This window comes from Schistocerca gregaria, chromosome 5, assembly GCF_023897955.1.
Source record: "Schistocerca gregaria isolate iqSchGreg1 chromosome 5, iqSchGreg1.2, whole genome shotgun sequence".
Classification (NCBI taxonomy): Eukaryota; Metazoa; Arthropoda; class Insecta; order Orthoptera; family Acrididae; genus Schistocerca; species Schistocerca gregaria.
The window spans coordinates 627,682,793-627,700,629 of NC_064924.1; the positions used below are offsets into that span (position 1 = coordinate 627,682,793).

The 17,837-nt window shown below is 42.2% G+C and overlaps 1 protein-coding gene across 1 annotated transcript in view; it reads left to right on the plus strand.

Annotated features, from left to right (window-relative positions):
- The window catches only part of LOC126273424 (pickpocket protein 28-like), a 158,946-nt gene that overhangs the window by 54,251 nt on the left and 86,858 nt on the right, over positions 1 to 17,837 (plus strand). The window contains exon 5 of the mRNA XM_049976975.1: positions 15,561 to 15,712. Coding sequence (XP_049832932.1) covers positions 15,561 to 15,712 — 152 coding nt within the window. The remainder of the gene's footprint in view (positions 1 to 15,560; positions 15,713 to 17,837) is intronic.

Consider the following 17,837-nt stretch of genomic DNA (forward strand, 5'->3'; position numbering starts at 1 on the left):
ATACACTCCTGGAAATTGTAATAAGAACACCGTGAATTCATTGTCCCAGGAAGGGGAAGCTTTATTGACACATTCCTGGGGTCAGATACATCACATGATCACACTGACAGAACCACAGGCACATAGACACAGGCAACAGAGCATGCACAATGTCGGCACTAGTACAGTGTATATCCACCTTTCGCAGCAATGCAGGCTGCTATTCTCCCATGGAGACGATCGTAGAGATGCTGGATGTAGTCCTGTGGAACGGCTTGCCATGCCATTTCCACCTGGCGCCTCAGTTGGACCAGCGTTCGTGCTGGACGTGCAGACCGCGTGAGACGACGCTTCATCCAGTCCCAAACATGCTCAATGGGGGACACATCCGGAGATCTTGCTGGCCAGGGTAGTTGACTTACACCTTCTAGAGCACGTTGGATGGCACGGGATACATGCGGACGCGCGTTGTCCTGTTGGAACAGCAAGTTCCATTGCCGGTCTAGGAATGGTAGAGCGATGGGTTCGATGACGGTTTGGATGTACCGTGCACTATTCAGTGTCCCCTCGACGATCACCAGAGGTGTATGGCCAGTGTAGGAGATCGCTCCCCACACCATGATGCCGGGTGTTGGCCCTGTGTGCCTCGGTCGTATGCAGTCCTGATTGTGGCGCTCACCTGCACGGCGCCAAACACGCATACGACCATCATTGGCACCAAGGCAGGAGCGACTCTCATCGCTGAAGACGACACGTCTCCATTCGTCCCTCCATTCACGCCTGTCGCGACACCACTGGAGGCGGCCTGCACGATGTTTGGGCGTGAGCGGAAGACGGCTTAACGGTGTGCGGGACCGTAGCCCAGCTTCATGGAGACGGTTGCTAATGGTCCTCGCCGATACCCCAGGAGCAACAGTGTCCCTAATTTGCTGGGAAGTGGCGGTGCGGTCCCCTACGGCAGTGCGTAGGATCCTACGGTCTTGGCGTGCATCCGTGCGTCGCTGCGGTCCGGTCCCAGGTCGACGGGCACGTGCACCTTCCGCCGACCACTGGCGACAACATCGATGTACTGTGGAGACCTCGCGCCCCACGTGTTGAGCAATTCAGCGGTACGTCCACCCGGCCTCCCGCATGCCCACTATACGCCCTCGCTCAAAGTCCGTCATCTGCACATACGGTTCACGTCCACGCTGTCGCGGCATGCTACCAGTGTTAAAGACTGCGATGGAGCTCCGTATGCCACGGCAAACTGGCTGACACTGACGGCGGCGGTGCACAAATGCTGCGCAGCTAGCGCCATTCGACGGCCAACACCGCGGTTCCTGGTGTGTCTGCTGTGCCGTGCGTGTGATCATTGCTTGTACAGCCCTCTCGCAGTGTCCGGAGCAAGTATGGTGGGTCTGACACACCGGTGTCAATGTGTTCTTTTTTCCATTTCCAGGAGTGTATATGAACATGGGTTCTCTATCCTTTAATGATGCCTTTGCTCAGGACGATGTCACTTTTCACATGTTTCTGTTATTCAGCAATGAATCGACAAAGAATGTAATGCACTCCAATGTGATTTTAAGGTTTCCACTTTTGTATCAAGGGCAACACTAACTTTACTAGTGCGGGTGATTTGCTACCAGAAGGCGCTACAAACTGATTATGACAGTGACCAGCCCATTCCAGGTCTTCAGAAATAAAGAAGCAGTTGGGCACGCCGCAGTTCGGCCAGTAGAGCGCGTGCAGAATGTCGTGGCCAGTAGATGCACAGTGGACATAGCGAGTGTTGGAAGAATGGTAGTGGTGGGGGTTGTTGACTGGCGCTGCAGGGGAAATGCTGAGTTCTGGAGGGGAAGTGCCATTCTAAGCCTGATCCCGTGCTCACATTTTTTGCAAATATTAAGTGGAGTCTCTCCACGCTCACACTTCCATGGTGACCATCAAAATAAGATCTACTGTCACCTTTGCTTTGGTTAGTATCTAAAAAGACTTCCACTGAAAATGCAACAAAAGCAGCGATTTATTTTCGCCTGTCTCTTTAACCGTTTGTGACTTTCAGAGAAGCATCATGAGTGGCGAATTTTGAGTAAAAGCTGAATCTCTCTTGTTGCCATATTAAAACTTGCTTCTTTTGCCAAAACACAGTGGAATTTACACAACATCACTTCCCAGACACAATTGCGAGAGAATTACGAAACAGTGGTTTACAAAGTTCATTAAGTAAGGCACTGATGACAATTATGTAAGATCAGTAGCTTGTGAGAAAGCACCTCCTTGGTGAAAAAAATTAACATGTAATGTCTTCACTTACGTTGTTCCAAAGCTCACAGCATTTCTCATTTCACCAGCTACTGAAGACCGTTAATAATTACACTCTTTTCGTCGTAAAAGCCTGTAGTTAGTGGAATAACACAGTAGACAATGAACATTCTCATAATAACCATATGGCAAAATACTCTCCTGTTTGCATACTATCATTTGCCAAACTCTCATCTCGATATCTCAAACCGTTTACGAGACATGAGGAATGCTGTGGATATTTCATCTGGATTTATTTCTGGCGCCGGCGATCGTAAGTGAGTGTGCTACATCAGATCAATTTTCTCGAGACTGGTGGCTGATGGACATCTCCAGTCAAGTCTAAATAAAACTTCAATACGTTAGATGAATTTCGTATGCAGCAACATATTATGTAATGTGCACCAAATGCTAAATCACAGTGAACCCCATTTTTCATTGCAAACTTTTCCCAATTTCACGCAGTTTCTTACTGAAATAGAAGTATCATAATAACTGTGACCATTAAAGAAATGATGGGCATCTCGTCATGAAGCTGTTATATAAAGCTGTAGGTAATGCAAAAACGAAAGTTTTTTACCAATTGGTTCCTGTAAAATCGTTTGAGAAAAATTGTGGGGCGTGCGCCTCCATTCTGTCATAGCAGCGCAGGGTCAACCAGCCGAAATTAGGCAAACAATGTCGGCCTGCCCTTCCGTATGAACGGATGGACTCGCCCTGTGCTTTGGACCAAAACTGGTCACTGCAGATCGGCTACTGTATCCTGCACAGACTCTACTGAGTCAAAAAATAGGAAACCAAACTAGAGTCCAAATTTCCATCTGCCAGGCCAAGTCAATACTGTGTTCAGACATAATGACCTTTCTAGACTCGGAGCAGCTCATCTGCAGAAACCAGCACGGTTATAGGAAACAGCGGTTATGCGAGACACAGCTGGCCCTCTTTGTGCATGATATACAACAGGTTCTAGATACCAGCTACGAGGATGATCCCATATTTCTCGACTTTCGAAAGGCGTTCGACGCAGTTCCGCACTGCCGCTTTCTACAAAAAGTGCGCGCTTACGGTCTATCCAGTGACATATGCTGTTGGAGAGAAAATTTTCTAAGAGACAGGGAGCAGTATGTCGTCCTGAACGGGGTAACTTCAATAGAAGCAAGAGTAACTTCATGTGCCCCAAGGTAGCGTAATAGGTCCTCTGCTTTTTACGATTTACATAAGCAATCTGGTTGATGGTATTGACAGCGGCCTTAGACTGTTTGCCCATGATGCTGTAGTCTACAGGAAAGTAGTACCACATGAAAGTTGTGAACAAATCAATGAGGATTTGCAGAAAATAAATGCGTGGTGTAATGACTAGCAGTTATCTCTCAACATTAGTAAGTGTAACCTACTGCGTATAACAAGGCGAGAATCCCCATTAATGTATAAGTATAAATAAATGATAAGTCTTTGGAAGCGGTGACATCCGTCAAGTGTCTGGGTGTGACTATTCGAAATGATCTCAAATGGAATGATCAGATTACACCAGTAACGGGCAAGGCGAACTCTAGATTGCGGTTTATTGGTAGAAACCTGATGCGATGCAGTCCTTCAACAAAGGAAATAGCTTACAATACGTTAGTTCGTCCAGTCTTAGAGTATTGTTCGTCTGTATGGGACCCTTACCAGTTAGGTCTGATTCATGAGATTGAGAAGGTCCAAAAAAGGACGGCAAGATTCGTGACTGGTACATTTAGCCATCGCGAGAGCGTTACAAATCTCATAGAAAGTTTGAAGTGGGACACGCTTGCAGATAGATGATTCGCTAAATGGAAGGGGCTGCTCACTAAATTCCGAAATCCAAACTTCGCCGAGGATGTAGAGCATATATTATTACCACCAACTTTCAAATTGCGTAATGATCATCATTCAAAGATAAGGGAAATTAGAGCTCGTACTGAGGCGTTCAGACAGTCGTTTCTCACTCGCGCGATCCGCGAGTGGAACAGAGGGGTGAGGGGGATAGGTGGGGGGGGGGGGAGGGGGGGAATATGACTTTGGCGCGAATTGTGCCCTCCGCCACACACCGCTTGGTGGCTAGTGGAGTATATACGTAGATGTAGATGCAGAATGCTCCACGATACTAGTAGAATGGTAACTGAGTAGAGTTTGTAGCATATAACTCACGGCGACTGGTTTTGATACGTAGATGTAGATGTAGAATGCTCCACGATACTAGTAGAATGGTAACTGAGTAGAGTTTGTAGCATATAACTCACGGCGACTGGTTTTGTTCGCTCCTTTAGGACTCTTTTACCTTAGAGGCTGTGCATGAAGACGCAGAGAGCTGAAGCGATTCGCTTTATACAGAACAAACCTGACGCTCCCTTTCATGTAAGTTCTTGTGCCGGCTCATCACATGTCAAAACCCTAGCGCCGGTGACGTTAATGATTTTGGAACAACGCACAGACATAATGGTATCCCTTTCCAGAAATGCCGCAACAACAAATTACGCCTCACGTGTTTTTGAAAGTACATTCATTTTATGTTCACTCCGTATTCAGACGTTTACATTTGAAGCGCTGTCAACCATTAGAGTCGAAAGCACACTCTCATCCGTTTTGAGATTTTAGCACGCATGGGTGCTCATGAAATCTGTTAATTTTATCCTGAACCAGCTTTAGCTGTATATGTACCCCACAATGCGTACATGGTGAATCACCTAAAACTTGCACCGCTAATATTTCTATAACGGAAGGCGATATGCGTATTTCACATATTGGAATGGTAGCAAGGATGCGCGTATGGATCCCATACACAGATTGTTCTGAGTTTCAGATGTCTACATATTTAAATAAAGGTACAAATATTTCAATGACACAATGTCTATTGACAGTACCACAATCGAAGTTGACTGAAATAGAACGTCAGTGGTGTTCGTTGCAGGAGTCCACTGCAAGTAGTTTTGGCACAAACGAATGCGGATTTCACGTTGGTGCATATGTACAGCCCTCTACAGATGTTGATAAGTCTCCAGAGGTATCGTGTTGTTAGATGGGACATCAGCTAGGACAAACGAAAGACAAAGGTGAATTCAGTACCTCTGTGAGATCTAACAGGTAAATAACCAACGGAGCCTCAAAGCCAGTGCTCAAAATGACCTCCACCAGCATCAACGCAACCTTGCAGTCTGCCATGCAACGATTGCTGCACATGTTCTAGCATTTTAGTGGAAATTGCAACGGTGGCAGCACTAATACTTCTTTTCATATCATCTGTAATTGTTTGAAGAGGATGACGGCTATTGAGATATCTTTCGGCGTACACGGTTCGTGAACAAACAGCATACTTGCTATATTCACCATAAACGGTGAGCACGTTCACTTTTTTCACGTTGGAAAAGACCATCTTCCAAGCACGTCCTAGCACGTCCACTATTACACAGTAAGTGGCAGTACCGTTGCAATGCAATCACAGTATACACACAAAACAACGTAAACGAACATAACATCGTAGCCTTCCATGTAAAAAATAGGAAGGAACAAACAGCTGTCGACATTTACAATGTTCACAACACAATAAACTACTTGCACTAGGTTCCTGCAACAAACACCACTGACATTCTCATTTACGTTACTTTTAGGATCTTACTTCAACAAAAACTATCAACAGTAACAGAACAAAAAAAAAAAAAACACCACTTTCGTCAACGTCTCTATAACTGCGTCTGTTCTGTAAATACGTGCCCTTGCTTACAATTAAGTTTTGTGAAAACCGCGTATCGATAGTGTCTTCCATGTACGAAATATTTGTGGAGCAATTGTTAGGTGATCCACCCCGTATCTCAACATTCACGAAAAGCTGTGTCGCCGATTTCGGATAATCATTTCCAAATGGGCCCAAAGCAAAAAGTAAAATTTTGAAGTTCTGCACTGCTCAATTGTTATATATAGTACACAACTTAATTTAGTGTCTACATTATGTATGCAGTAGTAATACTTCATAATCGAAGGTGTATCGGCAGTTTCATCCGAATCTCAAGTCACAGAACATACTTAGTGAAAAATATAATAACGAGGGCCATGAAGTGTTCGAAGGGTTGTAACTGAATGTGGCTGTGTTGTATTTAGCATCAGCTCTGATTTGGTTTCACATTAATTACAAACTTTACAATTGTAAAAAGACATTATTGTCACAAGCTTACGAATGTAAATATTGTGAATTAACATTACATTTATTGTTAATCTTAAATATTAATTAATGTTTCATTGCCTGGAGTGGGTACACTAAAAAGCATAATTGTTGAGGTCTGGTTAAGAAACAGTTCTTATCAATGAGACCCTTAGTTTGTCTATAAATTTGATTTTCACAAATATCTATTTTTCTCAAAATTATGTTTCTGTGCTTTGGGCGCTTATGGTTCTCAGTATCTCATTCATTTACGTGTCTTGAACGTAGTTTCTTAACTTACGGTGTTTCACGATAGCTGTCTCAAAAATATCCGTTGCAAAATTCTGCGACGCTGTTACTAAAGAAACAATGTTCATCACACATAAGTAAATGCGAAAATCTGAAGATGGGCTGACAGGCATCTTGGAATGTCGCCATGTTTAAATAAGTGCATGTTAAGGAAGCTGGTTGCAACTAATCCTGTTTAAATTACCTTCAGTTACAACAGTTTCTGTGTTCTAGTACGTCCGCAATGGAGAAGAATTATTTACTAATGTTAATATGAAAACTTACAGAAAAACAAAATACGACAATGAGACAGCCAGTATAAGCTGACGAGCAACTAGGAGTAACTCTACGATTTTTGGTCACAGGAAGGTCATTAGAGCGTTTGAAATATAGCGTGTCAATATCCCCAAATAGTTTTAGCATGCAGTTTTCAAATATTTGTCCAAGCATCCTTTTGACGACTGGCATATGTTGTTTCTCTAACCCCTTTCTTTGTTCGTTTTAAGAAGTCTAAACCGTTTGAATTTTGCATATATCGGCTGCATTACACAAAAGCAAAACTAGAATAATGTGAACAACAGAATGGGGAATATACGAAATTGCGGCACTGGTGGAGTACAATGTAAGCTCCTCTCTCTCTCTCTCTCTCTCTCTCTCTCTCTCTCTCTCTCTCCCACGAATTTCTTCCACGGTCGGATTGAAACCACATCACCCACCGTTGGTCTTCAGTGTAGTACAATTTTTGTGTATGTGTCTGGCATTGAAGAAAGACGTGACTATATTCGACACAGAAGGTCGGAATTGCTAATTAGGCCAGCATTGTGAGGACTGTTACAAGAAATAACTATTTAAACGAGTTAAAGAAAGCTGAATCTTGAAATGAAATATGTATATCTTGTAACAGGGTGTAAGCGCCTCTCTTACTGTATTGTTACTATTTTATTATGATATCTGACTGTTTATCCTACACCCGTACGTGGCGCATTACGAATTAATACATGCATAGTGTTTGTATATGCACTAATGTGCAATCAGAGCAAGACACACTTCATGTCACTCACTTACCTTTCGATGGCACACAGAAAGTAAATACACACTGTCTGCACTACAACAGATCATACTAAGCAGTTAGCAAAGCGAGTCAAAATAGCCTACCACAGACTCGAAAACACAATCGCATACATCTTTCAAATCTTTCACTGAAAGTAATCAGTTGCACTTTACATCTGATAACTGTTAGTCATACGTGTCTTGCCAGAACTAGTCATTCATTTTCCTTTATTGTGTGAGTAATTTCAGAATACTTTTGTGACCTAGTACAACAATAAAGTGGTGCCGTACTGTTTATAAACTCGGTTATACGCAGGCAGCAGAGTTCAGTTTATTAATGTTGCTGATATATCGGTGACATAATCTCAAATACACTGCGGCGGAAAAAATTAGTATACCATTTTAGACGTTTCCAATTCAGTCGAGATTTATTGTTGCAACAGTGCATTTGTAGTTTTTGTTGTGGTCTTCACTCCTGAGACTGGTTTGATGCAGCTCTCCATGCTACTCTATCCTGAGCAAGCTTCTTCATCTCCCAGTACCTAATGCAGCCTACACCCTTCTGAATCTGCTTAGTGTATTCATCTCTTGGTCTCTCTCTACGATTTTTACCCTCCACGCTGCCCTCCAATGCTAAATTGGTGATCCCTTGATGCCTCAGAACATGTCCTACCAACCGATCCCTACTCCTAGTCAAGTTGTGCCACAAACTTCTCTTCTCCCCAATCCTATTCAATACATCCTCATTAGTTATGTGATCTACCCATCTACATCTACATCTACATGACTACTCTGCAATTCACATTTAAGTGCTTGGTAGAGGGTTCATCGAACCACACTCATACTATCTGTCTGCCATTCCATTCCCTAACAGCGCGCGGGAAAAACGAACACCTAAACCTTTCTGTTCGTGCTCTGATTTCTTGTATTTTATTTTGATGATCATTCCTACCTATGTAGGTTGGGCTCAACAAAATATTTTCTAATCATCAGCATTCTTCTGCAGCACCACATGTTGAAAGCTTCTATTCTCTTCTTGTCCAAACTATTTATCGTCCATGTCTCACTTCCATACATGGCTACACTCCATACAAATACTTTGAGAAACGACTTTCTGACATTTAAATCTATACTCGATGTTAACGAATTTTTCTTTTTCAGAAACGCTTTCCTTGTCATTACCAGACTAAATCTTATATTCTCTCTACTTCGACCATCATCAGTTATTTTCTCCCCAAATAGCAAAACTGCTTTACTACTTTAAGTGTCTCATTTCCTAATCTAATTCCCTCAGCATCACCCGACTTAATTCGACTACATTTCATTACCCTCGTTTTGCTTTTGTTGATGTTCATCTTATACCCTCCTTTCAAAACACTATCCATTCCGTTCAACTGTTCTTCCAAGTCCTTTGCTGTCTCTGACAGAATTACAATGTCATCGGCGAACCTAAAAGTTTTTATTTCTTCTCAATGGATCTTAATACTCACTCCGAACGTTTCTTTTTTTTTTCTTTTACTGCTTGCTTAATATACAAATTGAATAACATCGGGGAGAGGCTACAAGCATTTGTAGTACATGAAATGATTACATTTACAGATCAACAGCACAAGCGGTTATGAGGTACCACGTATCAAGCCGTGCTGAAACATCCGTATTAGTACTTGGTTTAGCCTTCACAAGAGTCAATACAGGCTCTGACTCTTGCATCCAGTCGGTCATACAGATGGCGAATACTATCCTGAGATACGTTATGCTACATCTGCTCGACCAGTTCTATAAGAGTTGAAACTTCCTGGCAGATTAAAACTGTGTGCCGGAACGAGACTCGAACACGGGACCTTTGCCTTTCGCTATGAGGAAGGGGCGGGAGTCGTGCTTGGGTAGCTCAGATGGTAGAGAACTTGCCCGCGAAAGGCAAAGATCCCGAGTTCGAATCTCGGTCCGGCACACAGTGTCAATCTGCCAGGAAGTTTCACATCAGCACACACTCCGCTGCAGAGTGGAAATCTCATTCTATAAGAGTTGTTGGTTGATGAGTCGCACGAATCACTTCTCGTCTATCATATCCCAAATGTGCTCGACTGGGGACAATCCGGGAGATGGTGCTGACCAGGGCATTTGCTGCACTTCTTGCAGAGCATGTTGAGTTTCGTGGGCAGTATGTGGACGAGCGTTATCCTGTTGGAACAACACATTACCTTCTTGATGTAAAAACAGCATTCTCTCCTGAGGAGAGTTGTATCTTATCGCACCCAGGACAATAAGGCCTGGGCAGGGGCCAGTGTTTGGTGGACGACTGCTCTTTACGAGACAGCGCTCACCAGGTCTGATCATCAGCACAAACGATCATCACTCGCGTGCAGGTGGAATCTACTTTGATCCCTTAAGACCACGGCCGCCCGTTCCATCTTCCATGTGATCCTCTGACGGCATCAGTCGAGACTTCAACATCGACGATGTACCGTGAGTGGAAGACGGAGTAGGGGTATGCGTGCCCGTAGCACCATTCCTAAAAACTGGTTGGCAACAGTTAGTTTTGACACGTCTGGACTCACAAGTGCGGCAGCTGTACGATCTGCCACTGATGCTCTTACGATACAACAACGCTGGTGGGCGTCTGTGCTGCTTGGACGTCCATAACAACATTTACACGTGTGAGAATCTTTACGTGGTCGCTGATCCCAACGTCGTTTCCAACTGATGCACCACGTCCAACTTGCGTGGCACTTCTCCGAAAGGGCCATCTCCCCATTCGGAAGGCCACAGTTCGGTCTCTTTCAGACTTGCTCATTTGGCAGTATGAAGCACGAGTGCCTTTCTGTGGCAAGGTTCCCTGCTTGCCTCACACGTTTGCACCACACACAACCTTCTGGCTGTGAACACTCCCTATTAAAGGGTAGACAAGGACGGTGCTCTCGTAGTTATGCCATTATGCTATGTGTTGGCGGACGACGTTGAAATCATTATAAGTACATCCACTATACCCCAGGTGGCACATGCCGTCATCGGATCAAAATCGACACCTCCTTTCCAGCTGTACTAATTTATTTTTTCGGCAGTATATCTTGACAATACTTCATTTTCGCGTGTACATTATCACTATGAGTAACAATACTTCCCATTTGTTAGCGAATACAGTTCGCTTCTATTAAAATATTTTCATCTGGTCCTTCATAGTGTTCAAACAACACTGCAACGAAAAATTAATAGAAACATTACCACTTTCCGCAAAACACGATTCACTTGACAATACTGCAGTGCCTGGTTGCTTACGAGGGTCCCAACATACGCATTCTGGCTCGTGTCTTTGCTGGCGACAATGACCTGCCAGGCAATAATGCGCGCTAATCAAATGTTCACATATTGCTTAAGCTGAAATGACAGTAAGTTCACAAGAAATATTGGTGTCTTTCCATTACAAGAGATAAAAATTATAGGTAAGGACTTTCAAAAATTCTTATTAATCTTTAGTGAGGCATTTACCGTACAAACGTCTATGACGGTTACATTCTAGTGATGTTCTTTTCCTTGATTAGTGACAGAACGTTACAAATTTTCGTATGAATGCTTTTCAATTGCTGTACTTCTCTGAACTGCAAATTTCCGGGATGTTATGTTAAAGCAATGTACTAAGTACTGATGCAAACCTATTATTATTATTATATTAAAATATTTTATGTATTTTGTTGATATTAATATGGAAATGGTAGCCGTCTGTGGAACGTTAAAATGTGGGTGACCGAAAATTATTATTATATTAAAATATTTTATGTATTTTGTTGTTATTAATATTAAAATGGTAGCCGTCTGTGGCACGTTAAAAATGTGGGTGGCCGAAAGTAATATTCGCAGGACAGGAGGGGGTGGGAGGCGGAAACAAACTGTGATCCCCTGCCTTTTCCCAGAATCGAACCCTGGAACCTGGCCTGTCTGTTCCTGCAGTGAGATAACGGCTGTACATAAAAGGAACACAGAGAAGATTGCGGACTATTTTGGCATTGTTCTGTGACGCCTTGACTTCTGGCCAGGGTCCAAACTGCCGCGACAACGAAACGGCACAGAGAAGCAAACATAGGATGTACAGGGTGATTCGTGGGCGTAATGTATGATATTAAAATAAGAATGAAACGTTAAATACGGCTTTTTGTAACACTCTTTGTTTCCGAGTTATTATGCAGGGTGTTGTTTGTGGTAGGCATTATATCACTGGCCAATACTGGCTTTTAGCGTGTTGCGTACTCCTGCATATCGACTGATGTTCCTTTGTCGACGGTGGCCCTGCACTTTACAGCCGGGAAGCAAGAAAGTGTCTCATAGTTCCTTATCCTGATAAGTGGACAGGTCCTGCAGGACGAGTTACTTGGCTCCCCATATCTCTGAACATTAACACCCCCTCCACCCCCCACCCGCTCAACCTACCACAGGGAATTCGTGTATGGAGCTGCAACTGAGAATGCAGCACAACTTCAGCAGCGAATGGAAAATAGCTGCCCAACTGCGTAGAATGAGATGAACAGAGCTTGCAACATTCCGAGAGCGGTGAGAAGTCTAATACGTCAATGTCTACGTCTCCATGGATATCATTTTGAACATGCCCTGGCGGAACCGAACAGTAGATATTTGAATTGCATTTTATCTACATCTACATGGATACTCTGCAAATCACGTTCAAGTGCCTGGCAGAGGTTCATCGAATCACCTTCACAATTCTCTATTATTTCCGTCTCGTATAGCGCGCGGAAAGAATGAACACCTATATCTTTCCGTACGAGATCTGATTTCCTTTATTTTATCGTGGTGATCGTTCCTCTCTATGTAGGTCGGAGTCAGCAAAATATTTTTGCATTCGGAGGAGAAAGTTGGTGATTATAATTTCGTCAGAAGATTCCGTTGCCTTTCTTATAATGATTTCCAGCCCAAATCCTGTATCATTTCTGTGACACTCTCTCTCATATTTCGTGATAATACAAAACGTGCTGCCTTTCTTTGAACTTTTTCGATGTACTCCGTCAGTCCTATCTGGTAAGCAGCAGTATTCTAGAAGAGGGCGCACAAGTGTAGTGTAGGCAGTCTCCTTAGTAAGTCCGTTACAGTTTCTAAGCGTCCTGCCAATAAAACGCAGTTTTTGGTTAGCCTTCCCCACAAAATTTTCTATGTGTTCCTTCCAATTTAAGTTGTTAGTAATTTAATACCTAGGTATTTAGTTGAATTTACGGCTTTTAGATTAGACTGATTTATCGTGTAACCGAAGTTTAACGAGTTCCTTTTAGCACTCATGTGGATGACCTCACACTTTTCGTCATTTAGGGCCAACTGACATTTTTCGCGTCATTCAGATATATTTTCTAAATAGTTTTGCAGTTTGTTTTCATCTTCTGATTACTTTATTAGTCGATAAACGACAGCGTCATCTGCAAACAACCGAAGATTGTCTCCCAAATCGTTTATACAGATAAGGAATAGCATAGGGCCTATAGCACTACCTTGCGGGACGCCAGAAATCACTTCTGTTTTACCTGATGACTTTCCGTCAGTTACTACGAACTGTGACCTGTCTGACAGGAAATCACAAATCCAGTCACATAACTGAGACGATATTCCATAAGCACGCAATTTCAATACGAACCGCTTGTGCGGTACAGTGTCAAAAGCCTTCCGGAAATCCAGAAATACGGAATCTATCTGAAATCCCTTGTCAATAGCACTCAACACTTCATGTGAACAAAGAGCTAGTTGTGTTTCACAGGAATGATGTTTTAACCCATGTTGACTGTGTGTCAATAGACCGTTTTCTTCGAGGTAATTCATAATGTTCGAACACAATATATCCTGCTGCATATCGACGTTAACAATATGGGCTTGTACTCGTAATTTAGTGGACTACTACTACTACCTTTCTTGAATATTGGTGCGACCTGTTCAACTTTCCAGTCTTTGGGTACGGATCTTTCGTCGAACGAACGGTTGCATGTGATTGTTAAGTATGGAGCTAATGCATCAGCATACTCCGAAAGGAACCTAATTGGTATACAGTTTGGAGCAGAACACTTGCTTTTATTAAGTGATTTAAGTTGCTTCACTACTCTGACGATATTTACTTCTACGTTACTCATGTTGGCAGCTGTTCTCGATTCGAATTCTGGAATATTAACTTCATCTTCTTATGTGAAGGCATTTCGGAAGGCTGTGTTTAGTAACTCTGCTTTGGCAGCACTGTTTTCGATAGTATCTCTAATGCTATCGCGCAGAGAAGGCATTGATTGTTTCTTGCCGCTAACATACTTCACATACGACCAGAATCTCTTTGGATTTTCTGCCAGGTTTCGAAAAAAGTTTCGTTGTGGGGGCTGTTATAGGCATCTCGCGTTGAAGTCCGAGCTAAATTCCGAGCTTCTGTAAAAGATCGCCAATCTTGGGGATTTTGTGTCTGTTTAAATTTGGCATGTTTGTTTCGTTGTTTCGGTAACAGTGTACCAAGGAGCATCAGCTCCGTCATATGTTAATTTATTTGGTATAAATCTCTCAATTGCTGCCGATACTATTTCTTTGAATTTAAGCCACGTCCGGTCTGCACTTATATTATTAATTTGTAATGAGTGGAGATTGTCTCTTAGGAAGGCGTCAAGTGAATTTTTCCTGCTTTTTTGAATAGGTATATTTTTTGCTTGTTTCTCGAGGATTTGTGCGATTTCGGCTCCCTTTGTATTGTTACTTTCTGAGAAGAATAGATTTTGTGTTGTACTTGTGATCCTTACTCTACTGCATAGCTCTGAAATATATCAATGTCAGATAAAACTTTATTTAACTTATTACTGTTATTTTGATGGATACATTACAACCACGAGGTGTGAACAGTTATTTTGAATCGTGCTGTATAGTAACTTCTAAAGTGACAGTGTTTCCTGTTGCTCTCTAAACGCTAAATTAGCAGTTTAACAAAATTGTAGACGTTTATTTCTAGAAATTCGTGAGAATTTTGTAATTTTTTAAGAGTTTCTACCGCTGATGGGAAGCAAGGACCAGTGATCCCTGTTGACAACTCTATAGTGACCCCCCTGTGGTGACTATGAAACCATAATCAATTTACTGAAGATATCTGACATTGTCAGAATAGGAGATAGTGACTGTAAGCAGATGATCAAATACTAAACTATAAAAACTTTCTCTAAAACTTATAAAATTCTGAAAACTTTTCTATACATTGTCTCAATTGCATTTAACATTAAAAAGTTTTACCAACTCATGAGCAGTTTAGGTAGCTTAACTATCGTCTTCAGTTCTGAGAGCAGATAAACCAAAAGAAAAATTTCCTTGTCACAAATTATGTAAAAGTTACTGTTACCCTAGTTTTAAAAATTTACAGGGTATTAAGATACCACTTGTAGTATTGTAAATGCAAGACTCGAGATTTAAAATCAGAATGTTACGGACTATGCACGCTGCTAGTTACATTTATAATACCACATGTGATATCGTAATTCACCGTAAATTTTTAAAAGTAGGTCAATAGAAAATTTTACATAACTGGTTACTTAAGGAAGTTTTTTAATTGGTTTGTCTCTTCTCAGATCTGAAGCTACCGACGCTGGTCGTCACTTTGTAAAAAAATTTTAGTGTTGAATGCAGTATATGGCAAACTTTTGAAAATTTTTAGAAGTTTTATAAAAAAGTTTTTACAATTTATGTAATTTTATATTTAACTAACAGTCACCTTAGTTCAAAGCTTCTACATGTGAAACTGTGAGGCTGCTACACATGGTAAAGGGGGAACCTGGTGAGGTGACTGGGTTGATGGTTGCAGGTGGCTCCTGGCCTCTGGGACACAGTGCGTCGCTGCCGGTGGCAGTCCAAGCCCACCTCGTGTGACGAGCTTTTCGACACCATCATCACAGACGAGGGTGTCTGCTACACGTTCAACGGCATCGAGTACGAGGACTTCTTCACCGAGAATGCGTAAGGCTTGACTTAACTGTAACCCTGTCTGCTATCTCTATCATCACTTTCAAAGTCGCCCAACGACATTTCTCTTGATGCTTCTTGTTGCTGTGATCTGTTCAAGTCACAAAGGCTGTAAGACTGCAGTCTATGTTTACAAGCCGAAGGGCACCACCCGTAATGAAATGGCTTTGCATTTGTTCAAGTTAGCAGACTTGCCGCCGGTGGGGAAGCTTGCGTGCCAGATCAATGAACTGTATGCCATCCGAAGCAGTGCTTGCTCAGGTAGTAGATGAGCTTTGACTCGGCCCTTGATCAACTGCACATCAAATCCAAACCACAACGGAGGGCTGTCTGTTGAGAGACCACACAAACATGTGGTTCCTGAAAGGGGCAGCAGTCTTTTCAGTAGTTGCAAGGGCAACAGTCTGGATGTTTGACTGAGCTGGCATTGTAACATCAACCAAAAATCTTCGCTGTGCAGGTACTGCGAACGTCTGAAAGCAAGGGGAAACGACAGCCGTAATTTTTCCCAAAGGCATGCAGCTTTATTTTATGGTTAAACGATCATGGCGTCCTCTTGGGTAAAATGGATAGGTTAAAGTTAGTTATAGTGGGAATTAGTGAGGTTCGGTGGCAAAAGGAACAAGACTTCTGGTACGGAGTTATAAATACAAAATCAAATAGGGGTAATGCATGAGTTGGTTTAATAACGAATAAAAACATAGGAGCTTGGATAAGCTACTACGAACAGCATAGTGAACGCATTATTGTAGCTAACATAGACAAGAATATCACGCCCATAATAGTAATACAATTTCATATGCCAACTACCTAGGCAGATGATGAAGAGATTGAAGAAATTAGATAGTCAAGGGAGAGAAAAATTTAATAGTCATGGCGGACTGGAATTCGATAGTAGGAAAAGGAAGAGAAGAAAAATTAGTAAGTGAATATAGACTGGGGGTAAGGATTGAAAGAGGAAGCCGCCTGGTAGAACTCTGCACAGAGCATAACATAATCGTAGCTAACACTTGGTTTAAGAATCATGAAAGAAGGTTTTAAGTTGTAAGATATTTCCAGGGGCAGGTGTGGACTCTGATCACAATTTATTGGGTATGAACTGTAGATTAAAACTGAAGAAACTGCAAAAAGGTGGGAATTTGAGAAGATGGGACCTGAATAAACTGAAAAAACCAGAGGTTGTGAAGATTTTTACAGAGAGCGTTGTCGAATGATTGACAAGAACAGGGGAAAGAAATACAGTAGAAGAAGAATGGGTAGCTTTGAAAGATGAAATAGTGAAGGCGGCAGAGGATCAACTATGGAAAAAGACGTGGGCTAGTTAAAATCCTTGGGTAACAGAAGAGATATTGAATGTAACTGATGAAAGGAGAAAACATAAAAATTTGGGAAATGAAGCAGATCAAAAGGAATACAAATGTCTTAAAAATGATATCGACAGGAAGTGCAAAATGCCTGAGCAGGGACGGCTACAGGACAAATGCAAGAATATAGAGGAATATATCACCAGGAGTAACATAGATACCGCCTACAGGAAAATTAAAGAGATCTTTGGAGAAAAGAGAACCACTTGCATGAATATCAAAAGCTCAGATGGAAACCTAGTTCTAAGCAAAGAAGGGAAAGCAGAAAGGTGGAACGAGAATATACGTAGATGGTCTATAAAAGGACGATGTACTTGAGGGCAATATTATGTAAATGGAAGAGGACGTAGATGAAGATGAAATGGGAGATATGATACTGTGTGAAGAAGTTCACTGTAAAACCTCAGTCGAAACAGAGCCCCAGGAGTAGACAACATTACATTAGAACTACTGATAGCCTTGGGAGAGCCAGCCATGACAAAACTCGACCATCTGGCTAGTAAGATGTTTGAGACAGGTGAAATACCTTCAGACTTCACGAAGAATATAATAATTCCAATCCCAAAGAAAACAGGTGTTGACAGGTGTGAAAATTACCGAACTATCAGTTTAATTAGTCGCGGCTGCAAAATACTAACACAAATTCTTTGCAGCCGAATGGAAAAATTGGTAGAAGCCGACCTCGGGGAAGATCAGTTTTGATTCCGTAGAAATGTAGGTACACGCGAAGCAATACTGACCCTACGACTTATCTT